At 38.9% G+C, this 17,297-nt stretch overlaps 2 protein-coding genes across 4 annotated transcripts in view; both read right to left on the bottom strand.

The window, feature by feature from the left end:
* The window catches only part of arhgap21b (Rho GTPase activating protein 21b), a 32,246-nt gene extending 27,036 nt beyond the window's left edge, over nt 1–5,210 (bottom strand). Inside the window, exons 1-2 of one of the 2 annotated variants that reach the window (XM_061044722.1) lie at nt 5,004–5,210; nt 3,808–4,011 (exon numbers count right to left, since the gene is read on the bottom strand). In XM_061044722.1, the coding sequence (XP_060900705.1) occupies nt 3,808–3,879 (72 nt within the window). In that variant the 5' untranslated portion in view covers nt 3,880–4,011; nt 5,004–5,210. The remainder of the gene's footprint in view (nt 1–3,807; nt 4,012–5,003) is intronic. The other variant, XM_061044723.1, reaches the window with a different exon arrangement.
* Nucleotides 5,211–6,722: 1,512 nt separating this feature from the next.
* prtfdc1b (phosphoribosyl transferase domain containing 1b) lies at nt 6,723–16,625 on the bottom strand. Of its 2 annotated transcripts, none has more exons than XM_061044720.1 (9): nt 16,463–16,625; nt 16,074–16,180; nt 13,403–13,586; nt 12,493–12,558; nt 10,076–10,093; nt 8,020–8,102; nt 7,762–7,808; nt 7,552–7,628; nt 6,723–7,399 (listed from the first exon to the last, which is right to left on the bottom strand). In XM_061044720.1, the coding sequence occupies exons 1-9, from the start codon at nt 16,508–16,510 to the stop codon at nt 7,352–7,354; spliced, it is 678 nt and encodes a 225-aa protein (XP_060900703.1). In that variant the 5' UTR covers nt 16,511–16,625; the 3' UTR covers nt 6,723–7,351. The 2 variants fall into 2 exon arrangements, 1 of the variants encoding a protein (XP_060900703.1); XR_009674028.1 differs by having other exon boundaries at nt 7,357–7,399; nt 7,725–7,808.
* Between the last annotated feature and the right edge of the window lie 672 nt (nt 16,626–17,297).

Below are 17,297 nucleotides of genomic sequence, written 5' to 3'. Positions count from 1 at the left end.
ATCAGCGGTTCCCCTATCACAGCGATTGAAGGGCAGACAAACCAATACTTTTCAGGGGAAAATCATCACATGCACATACCACAAATGTTGATATCTAGAGGGTTAAGTACAGACTGAAAAAAGAAACAGGAATTTCCACTTATTTCCATCATATATTTTGAAACCTCACGTCATGACCTGTGTGCTTAAAAAACCCACTGTTGACATCACCAAAAGGACACATTACAAGCATCATATGACATCAGCTTTAAAAACATCACACAAGGACACAGCCTAAAAATGTCACGAAACCTACTTCTCTGTTGGCTGCTACATTCAACACCACATCCAGTTTAAACCAAGCACTTAACTGTGAAAAGCCTGAGATAATGATACAGGGGCCACTGGTGAGGCCTGGGCGTTTCAGCCTTGTAGTGCATGACAAGGTTAGAGGCATCATTAGTCAGGCTTGCAAACACGTGGTGAGTTTTATAAACTCCTCAAAAAAAGGTTGGAAATGTTATTTCGGTCACTTATTTCACCCCTTTAATAATACTAATTGGTGTTGTATTATATAGCGTTGGAAAGCCTGATTAGCCACCTTTATAACGAGGTATAACTTGTAAGGATCGTGCATTCATGAAATGAATAAATTCATGTTGTGTTTCATGCATGTTGTACAACACAACAGAATTGTATGGACACCTGCCCAATATTGTGTATTTCCTTAGTGACATATTATGTGTCACCGAATATTGATTAAGTTCTATGATCAGTTCTGAGTGCAGTTTATAAATAAATAAACTAGTGTTTCCGACATAGACTTTACTTGGAAAGCTCCCAAAGAAATCAATACCATCCAACTGTTTGATAAACTGTTCAGGCTTTTCCCCCTACCATTCAGGAGTATGATGCCACCTATGCTTAATAAACTAGTGGTCAATGTCCCCTCACTGTACTTATCAATTCTGCTGTCACAAAAAGAGTATATTGAAAATATTATATAGTTTGCAGAGAAACACAGAGAGACTAAGATGCCCCTGCACAGTTGTGATGCTAGCGCTCCTGTCTAATATGGGCTAACTGTTCGTGCTGCATGAACATGTGCTGATTTGGTGCTAAATACAGAATACAACAATATATAAATTTATAATATGAACAGGCCAGAAGAGATGATGTTAACTGTAAACAACAGCATGTAGGAATGAGACTGAACTGGTTGAATATCACTCTTATCTACAAAATAAAATTACTGAAGCCCCTCGACTTTTTTCAAAAACCCAGCTGATTATATTTTACTTATAACATTTACATTGTCTTTAAAAAAATAAAATACATTCTTGAATTTGTTTTGGTTGTATTTAAAGTTGCTTTACCATACAGAATAACACGTTACATTTCTAAAAATAAAGTTATCTTTCACTCTAAAGAAGGGTAACGACTAAAAACGGAATCATACAAACCGTCCCTCATGATTTCCCATGAGGCATTGCAGACACAACCATAAGGAAACAGGAATTAACAGACATCTTCTATCCAATTGAAGCACAATCTCTCCTTCCGATTGCCATCAGTTAGCCATACAATGTCTGTGTGGGGGTTCTGTAAAAGGCAGCAGGCCTAAATTTGATAAACATTGAGCTTTAATGAGGACTACATAATGGGGACAGGGGGTCTGTTTGTCAACAGCCCACTACAGTTCTAAAAATGGATCATGTTAATCATCCTAATTAGTAATTAATTTCAGTATCTTCATTCTGTTGCTTTATTCAGCATAACGCTCTGCCAAGTGGGTATTGGGGGGGGGGGGGCAAGTTTGTTTATTAGGACATAAGTTTATCACATGATATAGTTCAATGGAATAGTTACCTCAAGGCAAACTAATGTGAAAATTATCACAAACATATCTCAGACCAGACTAAACGTCTTCTAAGGTCTCATAGATTTGACAAGAGGAATCAAGTAAAGGAAGACATTGAGCCAACTCAGTCCGCTGTTTGGACTCAGCTGAAATACCATGCTCTTTCCAGCTGATAAAGTGGACAAACAATCCAGTGAGGATGAAAAATAACACTCACAAACAACCAGAAAAACCCAAGTCAGCAAAACATACACAAGCACTATCTACCAGGCCAATGGCTGTAATGGTGGCAAAATGGTCAAGAGAAAAGAAGGTTTTAAGTACAGAGTTAGAGGAACAGGAGAGCTAAGTTTTGTCTCAAATGAAAGTAGTGAACAAAGAACAGAAAAGGGAAAATTAACAGAGAGCTCTGTGAGTCAGACATCATCAGAAAATAAAATTGTATCTTTTTTATAGGTTTTAAAGGCACTTCAAGTCACAATCTTAGATAAGAGCTCCAATTATTTCAAAGATTTATCTTCAGTACATTTGAGAAAATACAGCATCCCCTTCCTGCTGCTATTTTCCATCAACATCTAGGCCATGCTCTCTCTCACTAAAACCTAAGCACACCCAATATAATCCATATTTTTTCACCTCCTTCTGTCATCTCAGACTAGTACAACTTCTTTTATGCAAAAAAACCCAATAAACACACATAAAATGTTATTAATTGCAACCATTTTATCAAATTTTGACAAATCAACAGTGTCATCATTTCCAGAAAATCTCAGGTCCAGAGACTACAGCAGGTGGTTACATCAGGAGGACTGGTAAGGAGTTCACTGGCTGCAGTGGACGAATAAAAAAGAACTGATTCATATTCATTTAAATTATTGGAAAAAATATAATATAAATATATTTTTAATTTATTTTTGCGTACTGTCACTTCATAATTTTACAGGGGAAACAAACACCTTTATATTGTTTGGAATTATTTTCTGGGACTAGAGGTATCTGAAACATTAGGTGTCATCCCAGATTTATTAAAATCTTATAAAAGTTATCAACATGGTTTTAATAACAAAGGAAATCACATCATTTTAATCGTGTTAGCTGTGACTGTAAAAAGACACAAGTGCATAACAGCAGTCTCTGCAGTATGACTTCTAAAGGAGCTCAAATTGTTATACCATCAAGAATTGTTTTCGTAAAACGTATTTCTTGAGACTTGCTCTTTGACCATAACTTGATGTTCTGGGGTCTTCTCTGCTACCATGGAGAACACTATCCAATGATCTCAAATAAGTCAGTGAGAAGTAACAACATAAGGGGCTTTACATCCCTTATTCAACAGACGATTTACATAGAAGCATGGACGCTCAAGTGAAGGGCTAATTATTAGATCACAGGCAATGGACAAAATTAAGGAAAACTATGGATCTATAAATAGACGCCCTTACATTTCAAAGGGGACTGGGATGTTACCTAGTCCACCATAAAGGTCTTCATGGAGACAACAAGCTTCAGATCAGCAGATGGTGTCCTGTCTGGTATTACATGGGTCACAGCTTAAAAATCTGAAAGACAGGTCTTAAACCACTCCAACGCCATTGTCTCCTCCTACATCCGCTAGCAATAAGTTTGATTAAAATTTCAAATCTAATTAGATGCTGCTCTGCAACTGTAACATGTCATTGTATCTCTTAGTCTACAGTGATCAACCAAAGCAGGTAATGAGAAAAAAGTGCAGTCACATTTTTGACATAAATCTTCCCATACAAGTTTTCAAAAAAGATAAGTAATGACGCACTAGTGAGATGAAGGGCAAAACAACAACATGAGTCTTTATAAGCACAAATAGCAGGGCATGTTTGTCAAACACATTAGTCCCCCAGCAACACTCAACAGGAAAGGGGAAGGCTGGAAAGAACGGAGTGCACATTTTTAAGCTTACATTCATTTAGTCAGACTTGTGTTTCATTTACCTCACAGAAAGAAGCTCTTGCTTGTTGTCGCTCATCATCTTCACAAGAATGAACCCAACGTGATGCCATCATTCGATTTGACTTAAAATCCTGTTATCCGTGAACGCCCACATCGAAAAGGTATCTCCAGCAGGATGCAAGAAAATATGCTCCACGTTGTTAAATTTCACACCTCCATTCTGGCTTGATATCTTGGTCCATTTGCTAAAACAAGAAGGAAAAGATGAGTGTATTATAAATACCGTACTTTTTGTTCTGATCAATTACAGACAGATTTTTAAATTGACTGCTGAGAGTGTCTCACGCAGTTCAAGGATGTGTAAAACAAGACGAATCAATACCTCAGTTGTTTAACACACATAATTGTAGACCGTGTGTGCTTTATTTTGTCCTATTAACATTATGCAACAGGTCCTAACATAATGCTAGTTTCTACCTGATGATTGTGTCGACTGTTTAAGGTTTTAAGCTGAGAGGTCGGGGAACCGGCTGAATACAAATAAGCAAAATTGTATATGAAATGTGAAAAAAAGCTGTATTTGTATAGATGTAAAATTGTAGCCTCACTTAAGTTGTACCTCATTTTTTGTGGACATTTGCAAGATAGTGATGTGACAAACCATATGATCAACGTGTTATTCATGCAACAACTATGTAGACTTGTTGTCATCAGCTTGAAACACACCAGCGTGGATAGGCAACACTGCATAATGAATGGCCAGCAACAAGTGGACTATAGACAGAGGCGAGGCGAAATAAAGGTCCGTCACACTCCAAATTAAGTTAAAACAAACACAAGTAAACCGAGTTTCAGATCTCAAGTAACTTCAACTTGTTATATTAAGATCGTGTCAACATTTAATGGAAAGATTACGTGATTTAGAGATGGTGAATTTGAATTTCCCTTGTTTGAGCTCGATGGTCAATTCAAGCACGAACAGAGCGTGTCGAGCTGTTGTTCTCGAGCGACTAACAAAAGTAGCTTTTCCTTTGTTACTTATTAGGAAAAAAACATCACAAAAAAGGTTAAAATGGCGATATGGCATACGGTACCAACTTTTCACATCACATACTCTCTGAATTCTACTTCTGAAACGAGTTAAGTCGGCAAAAGCAACTACTATGCCAACTGAGGCGACACACTGATAGCGCTGCGGCTAGCACCCATGCTAACGACTGGAGTTAAACAAAGTTACCTGTGTAGTTCCGAAGCGTCATTACAGTCGGGCGACGGCGGAGGCGTTTGTCCATAATAGTGATAAAACAAAGTAAAACCATAGCGTGGGAGTTCCTCTTTTGGCAGGCGGTGTCATTTATAACATGTTTAGACTAAAAACGGATTCCCGGTGATTATTCCAAACTCACTCAGGGGAGGCGCATGGTGCAGTTTCGTAGCTGGAATTTTTTGCTTCCAGCGTTCCCGACTCTCTGGGAGTCCACCTTCGGTCAACAGGACACTCTCAGCCAATCACGAGCGGCGTTCTATTCGCTAGGACCAATTAGGTTTGAGTTTACAAAAAGTCCTTGCTGTACTCTTAAATGTGGTGGGTTTTTTTTTTAACCGTTACCTCTTGATGTATACAACCTGTCGACGACACGCCGCCACTCTTCTCATGTGGAAAACAATATAAGGAACACATACACATTGACACAGAAAGTCAACTCTTTTAAGCGCTTCACACGCTTTCGTTTGATACAAACAAGACTGAACGGGGAGTCACATGCCCTGGTTCAAAGGGAGGTCGAGCAGGGCTGGCATGTGGAGAGCAGTGCACAGCAGCGCCCAGATCTGTGCATTTAAACATACCAAACATACCAAACAGCATATAAACTTGGCTTTTATCACTCCATGCAGTACAAAATCGAAATGGATGGCCCTTTACTGTATTACTTGTTCACAGATTTTGGCTGTGGACTTAAATAAATGCTTAGATTCCCAAGACCATGTGAATTGTCCCCTTTATTCCTCCCCAACATAAGGGACCACCTGTTCTTGGGGTTTGTCAGCTTTTGTTGCAGAGGTCAGTTAAGGGAGGAGACTTTCACAAAGCTGTCCTGTCCAGCCAGTTCTACTTCCACTAGTTCTACTGAGAATAAAGCCACTGAAAAGAATACATTTATTTGCATCTCTGCAAACTACTCCAGAAGAAAAGTCTGTAGCCCACTACAGTAGATTATAAGGCTAGCAAGGGCATTTCTATTGGCTCCATCTACCCATAATTGTAGTATTCACAACTTATGGCATCAACAATAATAATTTAACGATCAAATATTAAAGTGTAGTAATAATATTATTCTATTAGAGTATGTGGTCAAGTAATTTCTTACAGCCAAATCCTGTGAAATGGGTCAGTCAATTCCCTGTAATCCCCAGTAGATCTCAGTACATAAAAAACAAAAAACAGTCCTGCTTTGAGACGGAGTCATATGTCAGGTGTATATACTAAGAGCACAGCAGCTCTAAATAACACACTCTTTTGTTTCTTTTACAGGTCAATTATCTCTTCCTACTTTTAACAAAAAAATTGTATAATTTTTCAGGATAGTTGTGCCAGGCAACATACAATCATTTGATTACCAAAACTTATTGAGTTTTGAAAATTGAGGGCTCTTTGAAAGAGCTAGCTTTCTGTAACATCAACTTCACTAGAATGTATCCTAGTGCCTGAGTGGCATCAACCAATCTAGGATTCTAAGAAAAGAAATGATTAAAACAGGCCCGAAGAATGACGTTTTGACGACTGAGAGCACGGCTTTCTACTATACATCACCACGCTAAGAAAATAAGAGCATCACAAGATTTTTCTGTCTAGCGAGCTCACAAATAAACTACTTTAAAGTATCTTGATGAACATCTGAAAGTACATCGCTTGCTCAGGACGGTATGTGTGAATAATTCATAATAACAGACCACAGAGGTGTTAAAATACTTTACTAATATGTTAAATTATAAAAGTAGAATGCAGAAACCAAAAAGGTATCTCACTTAACCTAAAATCTGTACTCAAAAAGAGGTAGGTGAGTTAGTGCACTTAGTGTTTACAAAACTACTTTGCCCCTGAGCATCAAAGATGGCAGCAGGAGGGCTACATGATGAGCACTGAAAAGCTGTAGAAACATTTGAAATTCTATCACTAATTTCCTCATGAAAAAATACATTTTGTAAGTTATCTCATCACACACAAAGTTAAAATGTTACACTCATACAGTTCACGATTATCAAATTCTTCATAAGGCATACATTTGGTTGAAACTAAAAAAGAATAAGGCAAACAGTAGCAGTAGTCTAAAATGTAACATCTTAATGTGAATCAGTACACATCATTACTGAAAACAACATATTTACTAGCTTAAATGTCCTATTGATAAACATCTCATAGAAGGAATGTATAATAAAACACGGACGCTTGAGATCCAATGTCATGAAAGCCGTTGTAGCAGTGATCGGTATCTCCGGGAAAATGTTCAGGCCTGCTGCGAGCTGACATCTGTGTCACAGTTGTCTCTTTAAAATCCCTTTTCTGTTTTTTTTTTCTTCCCCTTTTTAAATCTTGTATTTCATCTTTCCGCTTTCACTGATCACACAGATATGCTGAAGAAGGAGCAGAAAAACAACAATCAGAAGATCAAACATGACAGACAATACAAAATGTCCCTATTTAAAGCATGTTTAATAATCAGGAATACTAGAAACTCATTAAAATGTCTTCCTCTGAATAATACAAAAAAAAGGCCCCGACTTACATTTAGGTCTCTAAAGTACTCATTGTAGTCCAGGGCATACCCAACCACAAAGCGATCAGGTATCTCAAAACCGACATCTGAAACAAAGTGGAAAATTAATTGTTTTTCCCCGGTGCACTGACTCAGTCACTAACAAGCTGCAACAGTTGTTTAATTCTGAATAAACCACTGACTCATGAACACATCAAAAAGGGTTGGTCGGGTACGTACAGTCAGGGAGGCATGTTGAGTTATACGGAACTCGCTTCACCAACAATCTGATGAAAACAAAAAAACAAACAGAGCATTATACATCTCTTCCTACCTGTTGTAAGCACTTTAAGAGGCAGTAGTAATTTGAACACCATAGGAGCTGAAACCTATGCGCTATTTTCTCCCCTGTCTAGACTGGAAAGCGGAAATTGACTGATTCACAAAGCAGCAAAAGTGGGCTGGTTCGGTTTTGATGTCTGTACAGCCACAACTTACCCTGCCACTTTGATCATTTTGGGCCTGAAGGCTTCAACATGCTTCAGGAGAGCCTTCATTGTCTTTCCGGTGCCTACAATGGCCTGCGAAGGGAGGAGGAAAGATAGACAAACTGGATTAAGAAAGCAGAAGAATGTCAAAACGGAAATGCAGAAAAAATCTGATGTAGAGGTGAAAAGGAAGAAGCTGGTCACACTGGATTTGTGTTTCATAACTATTTATTAAAAAAAGTGACTAAAAAAAGGGAAGTTTAAACCATCCAGTGATATTTTACTCTAAAATCTCTGACCTCTTGGAAGAGGTACGTGTAGTGGTTGAACAAAGCCACAAGAGTCTGTTTTGTCATCCTTGTCAAGTAAATGTAGGTCAGCAAGACCGTCACATTGTAATTACATACTTGTGCTATCATTTTTGACCTGTTACAGGGTATGCGCAGAGGGAAAAACATTAGGAGAGACTGCTGGAATGTCCTGTTTTTCATTTACAAAGTGTTCGTGCTTAAATGTGAATCAATTAGAAGTATTAAAAAGCTCTTCACTGTTTTTGTGCTATTTTAGAACACAAAAAGGGAAAAAAAGTGTTGCCTATGTAGAATCTATCTTTAGTTTTCCATGTTAATGTTCTAATGTATTTAAAGGCTCTTACACAATTATACTTTCCTGACTCACATATGGTCACCAGTCAAGAAAGAGTTAGTCATCCTGATTGAAACCATTCAGTATTCATACATTCTTCTTCTCTTCCTTTTAAAATACAGGATGGATTTTTATAGGTCACATACCCTCCTCCTTTTAAACCAGTTTAAACAAGTCTCAGAGCTCCCAAAAACATGTCTGTGAAATTTCTAGCTAAAAATCCACTCTGATCCTGTATTTGATCGTGCCTATAAACCCCTCTTTTTCAGCCCTGCTCAGAACAGGCTGTTTCTGTGTCTGTAGCTTTAAATGTAAATGAGCTGTGTCTGACCACGCCCCTCTGGAAGGGCTTGGGTGGTTTGGACTTTCTGGCGGCCTGTTTGAGCACACATTTTCTGAAGAGTGGAGCAGGTAAAAGACGAAGAGGATGGACTTTTCTCATAACTGGGTGGTTGGTAGACAGGCTTTAGGGACACATATTAGTGTTAGAAAACCATGGTAAAGTGTATTTGCATCAAACGTAGCCTTTAATCATTACTTTTTTATTTCCTTTGCAAAACACAACAGACACATATAAATGTAAAATGTTTTATGTTTGTAAACAGTTCAGCAACTTTAGCATTCATTTGCCATCATCTCTTATTCACCTGATAAATATCATTAACGTTTCTTTAGTTGTACTGAAGTTTTTTTGGGGGGGAAATGTCCAGCTCTTTAGCTACTTTCTTTTTTAACTAGCTAGTTGCTTAGCTAACTAACTTGGTTGCTCATTTTGCTAAAAACCTAGCGGATGAAAGGCACTGTAAAATCAAAACAAAGAGCTGTAAAATGGAACAAATGCTCCTTTGAGTTGACTCTGCAGTTGACTTATTATTGTGGCAGCTACATTCACATTGACATTATACATGACCATGCCATAAGCTATAATTTGGAAAATGTATTTGCAAGCAGCTTTTAATTAGTTATTTTCCAATCGTTGTTAAAATCAAAGCTTGTTAAAAAGACTAATTTAAAAGTCTACAATAGAAAACTTACTGTTACCTATTGCAATAGAAGTCAATAAATGGCTCAGGGGCAGAGTCACAGATGTTTGGGAACTGACCAGTGACTGCTGTTATAATTGTGGATTTTGTTTCAGAAAATGTAATTTTCTTCCATCCTTGTCTCCTCAGACAAGAATCAATGATTTCTCTTACAAGAGAAAGTTCATTCTCATTTGGAGAGAAAAAAGCAGCTCTCTTATTTCCCCAAAATAGGTCAGCCAACTAAGAGGTTTCCTCATATTAAACTCAGGTTCAGTTGTAAGGAAAGAACTTTAAATGGCTCCCCATGACCTGGATAGCCATTGAAGACGAACAAAAATACAATCGGCCAGTGGAGAGGAAAAAAAGGCAGAGCGTAAAATAAAACGGTCGACTCACCTCCACAATCAGTACGTTCTTAGGAGAGCATGTTGGGAGAGAAGAGAGGGAGGGAAGCAAACAATTATTCCTGTTCAGGAGCAGATAACAAACCGACCGTATCTTTTCATCAATGACACACGCATTCCAAGGTAAGACACGCAATTGAACTCAGATAAAAAAAGCCTAACTTGCATTTGTTTATATGTTTAACAATAAAAAGGAAAAACTTGTTGCAGAGTAAGAGAAAACTGAAGGAAAAGTTGAACTGAAAAGACATCATCGATTCACTTCTGATAACAAGCAGACCAAAGCCTCATCCAGATTGGAAACCATGGCTCTTACAGTCCGTCTTTAAATGTCAATGAAATAGCTGAAATGTTTGTCTAATCAACTTGAGACAACCGGGCACTATTTAGTGTGAGTGATCCTCAGGTCAACTTAAAGATAAAAATCCTTTAGCTGCCATGGAACTCTATGCACTGTACTCTACTTTTCAAACAAAGGATTTAGCCGAGCATGTGCTTATGCTTTTGTTTAAGCCTCATTGTTCGCACAGATTTATTTAGAGTGCAGTAAACCCTGGAGAAATACAAAAGGAATAAGCTATATATCACAGTGGAAACAGAGAGGGAAAGCTAGAGTGTAGAACATAGTCCTTGTCATTCAATTAGTTCACTTCTTCCACCAACAGTGCAGCATTGTGGTACAAAAAGGCGGCTAAATTTAGTTGTACATCACAGGGAGCTCTGGGATTTCACACTCACAATTTAAATACTGAGCAAAGCAGCTGGCAGTGACTCAAGCTTACTACCTCATATCCTATTCATGTTTCAGGCATTTCTGCCACGCCTCGCTTCAGGGAACATTACTGCGTGCATGTGTGAGTGTGTGATCAGCTTAAGGGTGTGTGTGTGTCCGTAAGTGTTCACATCAGCTGATTTATATTACTTAGACATACTCTCACTGACTCCTTTAGTAGTGGAGTCTCACACAGACACACACAGAGACACACACACAGAGACACACACAATCACACACACACGCCACTCTGCAGACATTCACACTCTCACATACTAGTGCTGTTTCTGTTGTTGTTTTTTTTTTTTTACATCTGCTGTACAAACAACATAAAGACATGCAATTTGATTAAAATGTTTTATTATCAAAATATATAGTATAAGTGAATAAGCTATTTGCTTGCAGCTCATTCACACAGAGCAAGGTCTCCTTGTCATTAAGTTTGAAGAACATTAACTGAAGGGTCATATTTAATCTGCTGATTTATTTGACTAACTTTTAAAGGCATAAAGACATAAAAGTAAAACATATTTAATCAGAACCCCCCCCCCAAAAAAAAAATAGAGATTAAGAAATCTAAAGAATTAAGACAGTTTATTGTAATCCAAATATATATTCCTTATTTCAAAACAATCTTATTTTATCAATCAAATTCATCGTGTGGCCAACCCTTTATTGGGAATCTGGTTGGAAATTTGACCCGATGGTTAACTGTAGGAACAGCAACAAAAAAAACAACAACACGGAAAGAAAAAGCCTCCACAAAGATTGTGTTCTGATGTTGTTGACACGATATCAATAGAAGCAGATGAAGAGTCAGTCTGTCACAACTAGACTGTCATCCACCACGAAAGCAGATAAATCCTCTCACTCACACAAACTGTCTCCTCTGAGGGAAAGTGAAGAGGCCTTTGACAATCGATTTACTACAATTTGCATCTGATCACCGTTGGGTTGGTCAGAAACTGCCATCTTTGATCTCCTTCCATTTCTTAAAGATGGAGAAGGAGAAGCAATGCTGCCCTCTGGAGGCTAACATCTATCAACACCCACCAGGTCACTTAGCAGTCTCTGTTTTTTACAGTAAAATATAGTAATACAATAATTAAGCTTAAAGTAATGCTCCATTGGACTCTGGGGCTGTTATCTATTAAAAGTCAGGCAGTGAATAATGGTGTGCTATAATAAGTATGTGCCACAGAAGAACCAGCAGAACCCTCTGTGTTTATGTCCTAACTGTTCAAATGACTGTCTCTGGATATAAAAAGGCTAAGTTCTCTTTGCATTTTGTAAAGGAAATTTAAGACCTTTCTTATTGAGCCAACTTTAATTTGAAGTTATGTTTTAACCTGCGTCCTTGTTGTCATTAGTGCATTTATTTACATGTTGTATCCCCTGTTTTGGTTTAGTCTTACTTACACTTTTTACTGACTTTTATTCATTTAGTGTGTAAAAAAATATTTATCTGATTTGTGCGCATGTTGAGTCCTGCAAAGTTTAACGGATTGTTGTCTTTTATTTTCTTGTATTTTACGTGTTTGTTTTGTATTTCAAGCACTCAGAGCTGCTTGTTTGAAGAAAAGTTGCTGTAGAAACGAGGTTGTGCTCAGTTGAGGGTTGGTGAGAAGAGTAATTACCTTTCCAGCTAAAAAAGACAAATCCTCTGCTCCGAGTATGTGAAGGTCCTCTGTTGACTGGTCGTTCTGAGGAGGTAAGAGAGCAGGATAAGGAAAAGATACAAGTTTGATTTGTTGCATGGTTTGATAGGTTACACGAGTTTATGATTATGCTTTTAGGAATATACAGTATATGTCATAAATTATAATACGATATCTCAGATAATGTGGCTATAAATTTTTTTTATTTGATGCAAAGTGAGTTAGAAAAGTAAAGGACATTATTTTAGAGGACTACATTACTTTGGTACTTTTCATAATGGTTGTCTCATTTATGGACAGGATCGTCTCTGGGTTATTTAATTAGGTTATGCCTTTATGTGACGACCACAATAGATAGAGTAGGAAGTCAGGGAGTGAGAGACAGAGAGAGAGAGAGAGAGAGAGAGAGAGAGAGAGAGAGAGAGAGAGAGACAGAGAGACAGAGAGACAGAGAGAGAGTGGGGAATGACATGCAACATGCGAGGACAGTAACCTCTGTTCATGGGGTGGGACATAACCGCTAGCCAAACTGGCGCCCCAGGAGTCATCTCTTTAATTTGAAACAAATTATGAATTTAAGATTAAAGTTCAGCTTAATCATATAATATCATGTCCCTATTCTTATTTCAGTGGTATTTTTCTCCAATCTTCATGGTGGCCACATGAAAGAGCACATTCAAAGAAGAGTAACACAAAGATAGCACTGTCGTAACGCTGTATGAAACATAGCTCAACACATCTTCTGACTGAGTCATGGGACTCAGGGAAACATCATGGCTGATAAAGTAAAGCACGAAGGCCGCATCTCAATTCTCACATGCGTCACTCAGGTCAAACAGTGAACGACGCCTGATAGCTGTCTGTGTATCAGCGGCGTGCAGAGGCTCACCAGGTAGCTCTTCAGGCGGATGAAGTGAACCCTCATGGGGATGGTGCGGTCGGAGTTTCGGCTGAGAGCCTTGATCCTGTCCACCAGGTCTGCACAGAACTGGTATCCTCCTTTCAGAACACACAGCACCACGATGTCATGGTCCCCGAGGTCATCCATGATGTTTCGAGCCAGACGTTCTGTCCTGGAAATGATTTTGAAAAAAATGAGCTTTCTTTTAAACACTCTTTAAAAGAGTTGTGGTCTTGTATTTCAGGTCAAACGTTTACAGCTGCAGGGGTTTGCAGGTAAATGTACCCTGTATGAAAGATCTGTCCTAATGTTAGCATTGCATGTTACAAATAAAACAAAACTGACTGTTTTGTCTGTTGTCATGGATGGCTTTTGTTCACGCTTTGGATTATTTTGTGCACAGATTTTTAGATTGTAAATGCTGACGTGTAATTGTAATGCCTTCTTGAACCATTAATGCCCTTGAAGGAAGTGTTGTTGGAAAAAGGATTTGGTTACACTAACATGCACAGCACATCACACACTGCTTCTCCAACAGTTGACCACTGATTCACTTTATGAGTCCCTTATGAACACACAATGTAAACTATACAACATTTGGGTTGTGGCTGATGGTCAAGAAGAAATCAGGTCGGGTTATACAATGCCTGCCTGTCACTGTGTACTGTGTTGCGGATTTACAATATTAAATTAGATTATACGGTAATATAGTTTATTATAGTATATTGGGTCTGTCTGCTTAATTTGTGGGCTTCTTTCAAAACTTTACAGTAATCATTTAATTGAAGATAATATGTCTTGTACCAGTCACGATGTACAATGATATGATATTTGTCCGTGTAGGTTCTCATCCGGGTCATGGTAAATCAAAGCTTGATCCAAAGTAACTGAAGGTCTTAAAGGCGTGTTACCTCTCCTTCAGTTCTTCTTCAGTTCTAAACTAGCTGCTGGATTGAGCTAGAAATGTCTCATCAGCATGCTATTGGTCGAGCCTTTCGGAGGAGAGGTTAAAGGTCTTCAAGATCATCAATTAAGTCCAGTTGTCTTTGGATCAAGCTTTGATGGACGCATAATATTCCCCTAAACTTCACAAAGTCCTGGAGAACTGTCAAGAGGCACGTTTTACGCAACCTCAGAGAAGCAGGAGCAGAAACGTCTGGGAAGCTCAATAAGTAAATCAGACTTGTTGGTTTAGTGTTGTACCTGTCCAGCGCCGCCCCTCCCTACACGCAGAACACGCGCTGTGCGTAGGGCCTCACGATCCATGGGGGGGGGCCCCATTTTGCGCAAGGGGACGCATTCTCTGCAAATGCGCAAAGGATGCGCATCGCTGCCGTGAGGCGCGCGCGTAGAGCACCAGGTCAAGCCCGAGGCAGGAGAGAAAAAAAATAAGAGACGAGTAATCTGACACCGCACGCGTTGCCGCAATGATTGACATCACGCAGCATCTGACCAATCAGCGGTCAGATGCGCCGACAGGCAGTTGGATGCAGGTGGAGAGATGGCCTCCAAACGGCAATATGAACCGGGAGCAAGCAAAAGAAAGAAAAAGTCAAAACCAGAGGAGGCTCGTGCTTCACTTGAAGGTATGTTGTTGAAATAAAAGAGAAAAACTTTGTGGCATAAACACCCGAGCTGCTAGCCTGCTAATCATGAGACAGAAGAGAGGATCATTCTGTCTAGATGTGGACTGGAGATTACATTTTCCAGCGGCCCTGATTATCATTTATTGAATGTGAAATCTTGTTAACTGCATATACATTCACCTCTGTTGAAAAAGGAGTGGTTAACTGACCAGTTGGTGGTCGTATGTTGGCTCAGGTTTATAACCTATCATTCATGCTATCAATAGAAGTTTTGGGCTATTTTTATGGCGGTAAAATGTTGCCATCTCTTGATGAATTTAATTCATAACAGACATATAAGATTAGATAAAATAAGATAAATTAAGATAATCTCTTATTTGACCCACAATGGAGACATTTAAAGCGTTGCAGCAGCAAACAGCAGTGTAGGAATATAGAACCTAAATACAAAATGTAAAAATAAATAATATAATAATAATAAATATAGAAATATCATCAAATCAAATCATAATGAATATTATTATTAGTTGTAGTCGTATTTGCATTAATTGCATTTTAATCTTTGTGAGGCTAGTATTTACATTCATTTCATTGTGTAATTTACCATTAAGACCAAAACAAATCTTAATAATCTGCTTGTGTGATGGATTTCTTGTCATAACAGGGTCAATGCTGAAGTTTGTTACTAAAGGGTGACGCGGAGCCAGCGCCCAGTACGTCACAAGGGCCACCAAGCACCATGTCTACCGAAGCAGCCTCGCCCCGCACGTCACCCGTCACTCATCAAAACATACCTCCGCTCATCAATGGCGCAAGAACGCTTGAGTGGCCTGGCTATCATAAGCATCAACTCAGAAGTGGCACAGCGGCTGTCATGTGACGACCTCACTGATGACTTTGCATCCAGAAAACGCACGACGTGTGCATCTGTAAAAGGCTTGTTCCACTGTTGATAGAGGCTGTTCATTTGATTTGTTCCTACTAATAAAGGGTGTAAACCCAAATGGCATTTCGTGATACAGTCATTTTGTAATGGGGGGGCCGGGGGCCAGGGGCCAGGGGCGGCCCTGTACCTGTCCATGATGACGCCATGCGGAATAACGACACAATCCAGGTCTCCGGAGTAGTGAGCAGGGTAGCTGAACAGGTCTAAACTGTAGCCCGGCCAATCATCGGCGATCTGAGAGAGGGGAAACAAATTGTAACATTATGTTGCAGTTAACACATCACTATTGTTTTGTTTTTTAATCGCCTCAACATTTGATAAGACGGCTCAACATCAGCCTAAGAGACATTTGTGGCTCTAAATATGCAGATTAATGTGAATGCGAAGCAGCAGAAGCCTGTGTGTGCATCCATGAATGAGTAAACTTTTTTTTTTTTTTTTTTTTTCCCCTGCACTGCTAGCACCACCAGGCAGCACTTGCTCTGCATTCCCTGTCGTGTTTTCTTATTAAATTACCACAATCCCGCCGCTTCCTCCCCTGGGCTGCACTGCAAGATCTGCCATGTTGTTTGTCCGCCGCCACAAAAAAAGAGGTTCTTGTGTGTTAGCAAAATTGTGGAACGAGTTCTGAGGAGGATTCGGTACAGCGTGGAGAGAGGAGGAGCATCGGGGTTGAAAAAATGTGAACGGTGTGTGCACCCCTCTGTGTCCTGTAATACAACTCTGAAACCACTAGAGGCAACATAACCGTGACATGTTACCATCCACAGACAGAATCTAACACGTTTCCAGCTATGTAATAATGTATCATTACATGAAATAGTCCTGAAGTTAGATTTGAAAGGACAGTCAAAGTTAAACAGTATTCTGTGTGCATAATGGACAGAAGTATTCAACTAGAAATATTATGCTAGAATAAATGGCAGTGTAGTTATAAGACTTTATAGTAGCATTTATAGGGACATCAATACATGAACAGCAAACCCTAAATAAAGGGTCAAGGGTCAAATGTTACAGTATATCCATGACAATACATTGTGTTTTAGAAGCAGCTATGTTGAAGAAGTAAAACTGATATCCATTGCTACCGAGGAACAATTGTAGTAGGCCTACTGGTTTACTATCTCAAATGAAGACTTGTAAAAATGTAAAAAGTTGATTAGTGTAAAAATACTCACCACATACCAAAGTCATTTCTCAAAAATCACTGCATTCTGCAAATGAAAATTTCACAATAGGAACATTTGAAATGACCCAGACAGGATTTCATAATAATGCACAAGATAAGACATATGTTTGTATTTGGTAAAAAAAAAGTGAGAATTCTAATAGTTTCAGTTCAGAGCAAAGA

The sequence above is a fragment of the Labrus mixtus genome, chromosome 8, assembly GCF_963584025.1.
Source record: "Labrus mixtus chromosome 8, fLabMix1.1, whole genome shotgun sequence".
In the NCBI taxonomy this organism is placed as follows: domain Eukaryota; kingdom Metazoa; phylum Chordata; class Actinopteri; order Labriformes; family Labridae; genus Labrus; species Labrus mixtus.
Note: the sequence above shows the minus strand (reverse complement) of the source record. Positions and strands in the feature narration are given on the sequence as shown.